General features: G+C 43.6%; 1 protein-coding gene across 2 annotated transcripts in view; it reads left to right on the forward strand.

Annotated features, from left to right (window-relative positions):
* HECW1 (HECT, C2 and WW domain containing E3 ubiquitin protein ligase 1) overlaps positions 1-8,101 on the forward strand; it is a 367,526-nt gene that overhangs the window by 303,929 nt on the left and 55,496 nt on the right. For both annotated transcript variants that reach the window (XM_019509098.1, XM_019509100.1), the window contains exons 20-22: positions 1,467-1,587; positions 3,616-3,729; positions 7,154-7,306. In XM_019509098.1, the coding sequence (XP_019364643.1) occupies positions 1,467-1,587; positions 3,616-3,729; positions 7,154-7,306 (388 nt within the window). The remainder of the gene's footprint in view (positions 1-1,466; positions 1,588-3,615; positions 3,730-7,153; positions 7,307-8,101) is intronic.

Here is an 8,101-nt window from a genome sequence, read left to right on the forward strand (position 1 = left end):
GCTGATCCGGTCCCTGCTCAGGAAAATGGAGACAAAGAAGTTGTTAAATAGGTTAGCTTTGTCGTCTGGTGTGACGACCATATTTCCTAGCGTGTCTTGCAGGGGCCCCACGTTACCCGGTTCCTTCTTTTTGCCCCCTTTGTATTTAAAAAAGGACTTCTTCTTGTCCTTGATCCGGGAAGCTAGTCCCAGTTCCATCTCCGCCTTGGCCTTCCTGATCGCCCCTCTGCATCCCCAAGCAACTGCAGTATAGTCCTCCCTGATGATGGCCCCTCCCTTCCATTGGGTGTGTGCCTCCTTTTTAGCTAGCCATTCTCGGATGCTTTTGGTGAGCCATGGGGGCTTTTGTGCCCTCCTGCCCCCTTTGATCCATGTTGGAATTACCTCCCTTTGGGCTTGGAGGAGTGACCACTCTTCTTGGACACCCAACTCCCATCTCCTCCAGGACCTCAGTGACAAGCTTTGCAATTTCTATTGCAAAGACAAGCTTTGCAATTTCTGTCTTCATGAAGGATCTTCCTTGCATGCCAAAAAAATAGTCTTTTCTGCATTACCATTAGTAATATCCTTCCATCGCTGCAAATGAATCTTTGGAGATACTTTGGGCTTCCACTAAATGTGAATTTTTTACATTCCTATAGAGGGTATTCTGCCACATTTCTCATGGACAGCCTTGTTTTCATTTTCTTGTCTAATGAGATAGGAAATAAGATTTCATGGGAACAATGCTCCAGTCCTTTGTGGTCTGGCACTCACTTACATAAAAGAATTTATCAATTCCTTTTAGAATTCAGACTTCAAAACAAAACAGGTCACAAATTGCTGAAAATCTACTGTGAATGTCAATCTTATTAGGAAAATGAACTGACAGAAATTCCCTGTGATGCCACAAAGGGTTTTGTGTTTATGGCTGAGAGTCTTCAGTATACAGAAGGTGATTAATTCAAGAAACCCGATTCCCACCTCAGCCTGGCCTTACGTTCTGTATAGAAATAGCTTTGAGAGCCAAAAGGTTTAATCCCACTGAGTAATGATATCTTTTATAAGATCTTGAGGAGAGAGATTTTCAAAAGTACAAATGAAAGAGAGACACCTAACTCCCAGGAACAGTCTGTGGTAGTTGGGCACCTAGCTCTTATATGCATCAGGGGGTCCCGAAATTTCCATTCCAATTGGTGAGAGTTCCAGGCTGAGTCAGTACCAAGCAGACCAGGCAACTAACTTTACAGTTCTCCTGGAAAGTTGTTTCAGCTTCCCAGAAGTGTTGGGACCATTGAATTATACTAACTGACAAGTCTACTGATGGCATTGAGACCATGGAAATAATGAGCACTCAGGAGTCCTTCATGTACCTGTTAAACGTTTGTGCAACATTTCTTAGCAAATTTCACCTGGGAAAGCCAGGTGTACAAAGAAGATCTTTTCAAGTTTGGTGAAAGCTAGGAATTTGCTCTTTTCCCTACCAGGGTTACAGAGAGCAAGTGCAAGAGCACCCTCTCCATATAGGAGGGACTTCGAAGCCAAGCTGCGCAATTTCTATCGAAAACTTGAAGCCAAAGGTTTTGGGCAAGGTCCTGGTAAAATTAAGTGAGTATTACATCAAGTAATTCAAATAATTTAACATAATATAACATCAACTTTGTCATCATCCCCATGAATCAGGAAACGAATTTGATATTTGTACATTATTATCATGGGCACATTAGTTGTCATTAGTAATGCATTAGTAAAGGTAAACTGCACATTTTCTTGAGTAAAAACTTGCTTTTATGTAAAAAAACAAAAAACAAAACCGTAATCTAAAAGGAGGAAAAGAGCATTTTATATAAGAGTTCTATTGCTAACAGTTCAGTGTTTTACTACACTTTTTCCCATCAGAAATGATGCTCAGGGGCAATCAGCATGGATTTATTAGGGGGAGATCATGTCAGACCAACCTGATTGCCTTCTACGATCAGGTCACAAAGGCCATGGATGCAGGTGTCGCGGTGGATGTAGTCTTTCTGGACTTCAGCAAGGCCTTTGACACCGTCTCTCACCCCATCCTAGTTAAAAAACTAGGCGACTGTGGCATAGATGCCTACACAGTCAGATGGATTGCAGATTGGCTGAGGGGTCGCACTCAGAGGGTGGTGGTGGATGGGTCATATTCGACCTGGGGGGAGGTGGGTAGCGGAGTCCCCCAGGGCTCGGTCCTGGGGCCTGCGCTGTTCAATTTCTTCATCAGCGATCTGGATGATGGGGTGGAAAGTAACCTGTTTAAATTCGCTGATGACACCAAAATTTGGGGGGAGGTGAGCACGCTAGCAGGGAGGGAGAGATTGCAGAGGGATCTGGATAGGTTACAGGGGTGGGCTAACAGGAACAGGATGCGTTTCAATACGGACAAGTGCAGGGTGCTGCACTTGGGCAGTAGGAACCAGCAGCACACTTACACAATGGGGAACTCCCTACTCGAGAGCACGGAGGCAGAAAGAGATCTTGGAGTCATTATTGACTCCAAGATGAACATGGGCCGACAATGCGAGGTCATGGTTGGCAGGGCTAACCGGACCTTGTCGTGCATCCACAGGTGCATCTCGAGTAGAGCCAAGGAGGTGATCCTCCCCCTCTACGCGACGCTGGTCAGGCCACAGCTGGAGTATTGTGTCCAGTTCTGTGCGCCCCATTTCAAGAGGGATGTGGACAACATGGAGAGGGTCCAGAGGAGGGCCACCCGCATGATCCGGGGACAACAGGGCAGACCCTACAGTGAGAGACTGCAGGACCTGAACCTATTCAGCCTCCACAAGAGAAGGCTGAGGGGGGACCTGGTGACCGTCTATAGACTCACTAGGGGGGACCAGAAGGGTTTGGGGGAGACGCTAGAAGATCTACTAGGTCCCTTCCGACCCTTAATCTATGAATCTATGAATCTCTCTTAAAGAGATGTTGATAACTTGACCTGTAGGAAACAGGCTAATTTCTCTAATGATTTGCAGCCCGCAAAAAGCAGTGATAGCTTAAAGGTAGGAAAGTCACTGGCTTATCTAATCTCTGTTCAGAAGATGCTATAGAGAGAGATACTAATTACCAGCTTGAGGAGAAATCTACCTTTCAGTGATATGGAAAATATTCACTAAGCAAATAAATGGGAATCAATCCATCCTGAGTCCAGTAGCCCATCAGGCTAGTATGATACCAGTTTCTGTAGTCAGCAGCACATCACATGTAGCTGCCATCACATCCAGCCACCTTTAGTGCCCCCATCTGGAGCAAAAACTGATTACAGGTGAGCTGTTTGGGAGCAGCCTTTAGTGCAAATCTGCAGCAACAAGTCAGGCTCATGCCTCCAGAGCCATAGCAAGATGTTGTAACCACTCTGTCATTACATCATCCATAAATATTAATAAAGGGTCAGAATCAGCCTTTGAGCAAGCAGGTGCAGCTTTAGCAACTTCAGCAGTTGCCATCTTTATTCAAAACTGAACCTGGCCCTTTCATGGCTCCTGTTTATCCTCAGCCACATTCATATTTGGTAACAGCCTCTTTCACTCCTCTCTTCCACTTCCACTGCTTCCTCAAGAGTTTCACCCTGTACCCATTAACGGGACCCCTCTTCCTGTCTCTTTTCAGGTTAATTATACGACGTGACCATTTGCTGGAAGGCACCTTCAATCAGGTGATGGCCTATTCGCGGAAGGAGCTCCAACGGAACAAACTCTACGTCACATTTGTTGGGGAGGAAGGGTAGGGAACCATTAAATGTTGTGAATTATAGTATACCCAGGTGCACTATGGTGTTGGAAAAAGCTCAAATCCTCTTGTTAAGTTTTACTTTGTTATCTCTGGGGAGATGACATAAATTACAAGTAACCCAAACTTATAATCAGAACTAGGACAGTAAAGCTGCTTAGCACATCTCCAATGCCTTCCCCCAGAGACCTATAGAGCATACCTAAAATAGAAACTAAGAGTCAGGGCATCCTCATTCCACATGTAATAGTCCTATTGTGAAGATGGAGACATGGACATACAGTCAGACACAAGTCAGGATTAGGGTTGAGAATAAGAATCCTAGTCTCCCTATTCATAATCGCTTTCTTTAATCAATAGGAGAGCAGTACCATAGCAAGGGGGGAGGGGGGAATAAGCAGGGCAACTGCCCCAGGTGCCAAAGCGAAGGAGTGCCAACAGGTGCTGGCCAGCCAGGACAGTGCACAGGACAGAGCTGTGAGTAGCTCATTTGGGAGGATGCAGAGATGGGGGGAGGGCGGCTCCTGCTGCTGCATGCACTTCAGGGCAAGCGTGGAGGGGCATATGCCCCCAGGATCTGTGCATGAGGCGAGGGCAGACTGCCACTGCGGGCTTCGCCCCAAGTGCCAAACTTCCTTGCCATGGCACTGTAGGAAAATACTGCCTCTAAACAGAACCTTCTTTGCAGTTCAAAAATACATTTCTCCCAAACCTTCCGGTTTTCATATTTTTATTCACGACTTTACTTCCTGAATCTGGCTGGAGTGATGAGCATAAGTCTGTTTAGAGATCCTTTCTGACTGCTTAACTGAACCAGGTAGTAATCTTTTGAGAGGGCCTGTACTTGTGAGATTTCCTAGCCAATCTTGCAGACTCAAGAGGTTCTGATAGGCCAATTCAGATCTGAGCAAGCAACTGAACTTGTGTGTGTTTATTTAAACCAAATGTTTCAGAGTTCACCTGTTGCCAGTTGATATATGAACAGCCAGGCTCTAAACTTTAATTACAGAAATAAATTTTGAAGCTCTCCAGCATTTCAAATACGGAAAGCTTGGAATCCAATTTTAATTGTGCTGTACATTAAATAGCAACACAGAAAGTATTTAGGGATACACAAGAAATACAGCTTCAGTTCCAAAAATGCTAGAGCCCTAAAACACTGGCTTAGCTGGCAATGTTCATGGTAGTTACTGCTGATTTCATTTTCTAAATAGCAGATCAAGTAAGAGGCTGGATCTGTGGAGTTCACCTTGACAGATGCTAAAAACAGAGTAAGTCACCAGTTAGAAAGGGATGTCCTTTCAATGCTGTTGACATTATGGATTTTCTTAACCTGTTAACTTGTGGGTGTCCAGAGAGCCAGTGTCATGTCATAGGTAGAGAAGCTGTAGTACAGTGAATTCTGTTCCTGACTCTCTCATCAGCCTGAAATAATAAACTATATTCCTTTTTCTGTGCCTTAGTTTACCCATTTGTAAAACAGGTCTAATACTCTAGCAAGGGCTGATACCACGAGCTGTATTGTTTTCCCCAAAGCTGTAGTAACTTTTGTTGTGCCTTGCAGAAATCTGGAGAAACTACAAATTATAAAAACTTGATTAATTTACATTTGAGGACAATATCAGCTATGGCTTATGTTGCTGAATGCCAGAACTGATCATGCTGGAGGGTCCCCCAGTTATAGAGACTCTGATGAGTAGGTTGTAATGGCACAGTAGCCATGGCTTTCCCTGTTCCCTAGAAGACTGGACACCCAGAGAGCCAATGCAATATAGAAATTTGGGTGCCTGGGTCGTCAAGGGTGTGTGCTATATTAATATAGCTCCTACAAGCCTTTTATGGAAGGCCCATATCAGAGATGTATGAGTGCAGGTAGTTTTAATTTATACCTCCTTGTCCAAGCCACAGCAAATGTAACCCCCTATCCAATATGGTCATTGAGTCAAATTTATAACTAGTGCAATTCTGTTGATTTTAATGGGGTTACACCAGGCATTAATTTGGCCCATTCTTTGCTATACATGTTTTGCTACAAAATCATGCAGAACTATCACTTGCATTTTAACAGTTTGTCTCTGTATCCCATGATATTGATATAACTATATTTGTTTATAGCCAAAGTCAAACCTCTCCAACTTTAGCCTTGCTTCAGTTCAGGCTAAAATTAGGGCAGTTTCCCTCACTGGTATTGTTAGTTTATCCTGTAAATGTAACAATTATAGATCAACAGCTGATGCTTGCTCTGGAGCAGCAGCTCTCCCCCTCCTCTTTTCAAGCTGCTAACATGTACCTTTGTGCATACCCTTTGATAGTTTTAATCTGAGTGCATGCTTCAAGATTCAGAGCTGCTAGCTGATAAATGACCATAGCAAAATGTAGCATAGAAAATGGACAAGTCTGCCTTTTACTTCCTTACAGCCTGACTCAGTCAGACACTTGCAATTACACCATAACTTCAACCTTTTTATAAAATGCCTGATCCTGCTGCAGAATTTTCCACTTACTTTGATTTTTCTACATGTAAAGAAGAAATGCTCGCCTCAGAACGGCTTTGGCCTCAAGTGGTACATAACTGCAAATAGTTTGTTCTTATTACTATATGGAGGTTTATACTAAACTGGATAGAAAAAACTGCTCAGGTTTATTAGAGAACAGTCTGTTTTTAATAAGTACATCCTAGTTAGGATTCATGCTTTCATGAAGCTTTCTTTCTTTCTACCCTGAAATGAATGAGTGGTCTTTAAAACCAGTTTGAAAACAAAACAGGACACAAAGAATGGGACTTTCAAATGAGAAACCATAAAAATAAAAGCAAGGTTTGCTTTAAATATAAGTTGGGGTTGTACAGTGCTCCCCACCCCCCAGGTACCAAACACTAGGAACCACCAGAAAACAAAAAGAAAAGCATACTTCTTACAAGCAAAAAATCAGCATGCCATCTAGCAATATTAAAAGATGTGTTACGACCCAGTCTTGTTCACTTTTGAGCTGAAGGGCCAGGCACTATGAGAAAGTGTCCAAAAGTTTAATATGTTGAGGCTAGGTTGTGCTTCCCTACTTCCCCACTTTTTGTGACCAATAGGGATACCAAAGCTATGAGTCCCATGCTCATAGGAGCTGCATAACTTTCTTGGCTTTCTTGCAACAAAGGAAAAAAATGCAAGGAACTAGTCCAACTGAAGCAAGGGTTAGTGTCCAGCTGTAAATTAATAACCCTCTGGAACAATGGGGAAAGTAGGAAGAAACTGTGATGCTGGGATGTGCCTGAGCTGGATGCTTCCCAGGGCTAAGGTAGGGCTTGGACAGGTTATGCATTGTGATGTAGTCAGGGCTGTGCCTAAAGTCTGTACTGAGTCTGGGGAGAGAAGATTTAGCATGAAAGCAAAGAAGACTCATTTTATATCTGTTTCCTTTCTAGCTTGGACTACAGTGGCCCCTCTCGAGAATTCTTCTTCCTTCTGTCTCAGGAGCTCTTCAATCCTTACTACGGCCTGTTTGAATATTCAGCCAACGACACTTACACTGTTCAGATCAGCCCCATGTCTGCATTTGTGGAAAATCACCTTGAATGGTAAGGTCTGCAGAATGCATTTTAAGTAGAGGCAAATAATCCAGTTGGTTCATTATGCAGATGGACGGTGCATTACAAATGAAATTGCAGGGAAATTCCATTGCTACCATTTTGGGGGGGAAAAGTGAAATTCTTTGGAAATGGCACTAATGCAAGAGAGGGACTAGGGAGGAGAGAGAGGAGAAACAACATGCAGATAAAACAAGAGGCTCTAAAAGAGGAATAATTTTCAGACCACTTAGTGAAATGCACTGGTCTAATTTTTTTGAGGCCCAGACAATAAGTGATCAGCAGGGATCCTGGTTTTCTTTGTTAAAAATTTGTGAATTGTCTATTGTCTGCCCCCTCCGGTGCGGTCCCAAATTCGCTGATTAACAAACTTAGGGTCCGCATTTTTCCATGATTAAAATGAAACACCACTATGCATCTATAGATCTAGATATCAATTTAACAAAATGTTGTATTGATATATAATTTTAAAGCAATTTTAAGGCACTGGTAGGCTTCCATCATTATAATAAAATACATACTAAATACCTATATATTTTGGCATTTGATTTTGGGGTGCTTTGGGTTTTTTCATCATGGAAAACCAGAGCTCCCTCTGCCCCTTTTGCTCACCAGGACGCGGGTCCAGCTGCAGCTGTTGCCCTGCTACTTTGTGACAATGATATCCTAATGCCCTGTCCCTGCCCATGCCATTGCCCCTCATTCCCAAGCCACAGTCCCCCCGAGCCCTGCTGGTGCCCTTCAGTCCTGATGCACAGTCCCCTGTCCCCCACCCCCTGCCATGCC

The sequence above is a fragment of the Gavialis gangeticus genome, unplaced genomic scaffold (genome assembly GCF_001723915.1).
Source record: "Gavialis gangeticus isolate Ggan-Ray unplaced genomic scaffold, GavGan_comp1, whole genome shotgun sequence".
Taxonomy (NCBI): Eukaryota; Metazoa; Chordata; order Crocodylia; family Gavialidae; genus Gavialis; species Gavialis gangeticus.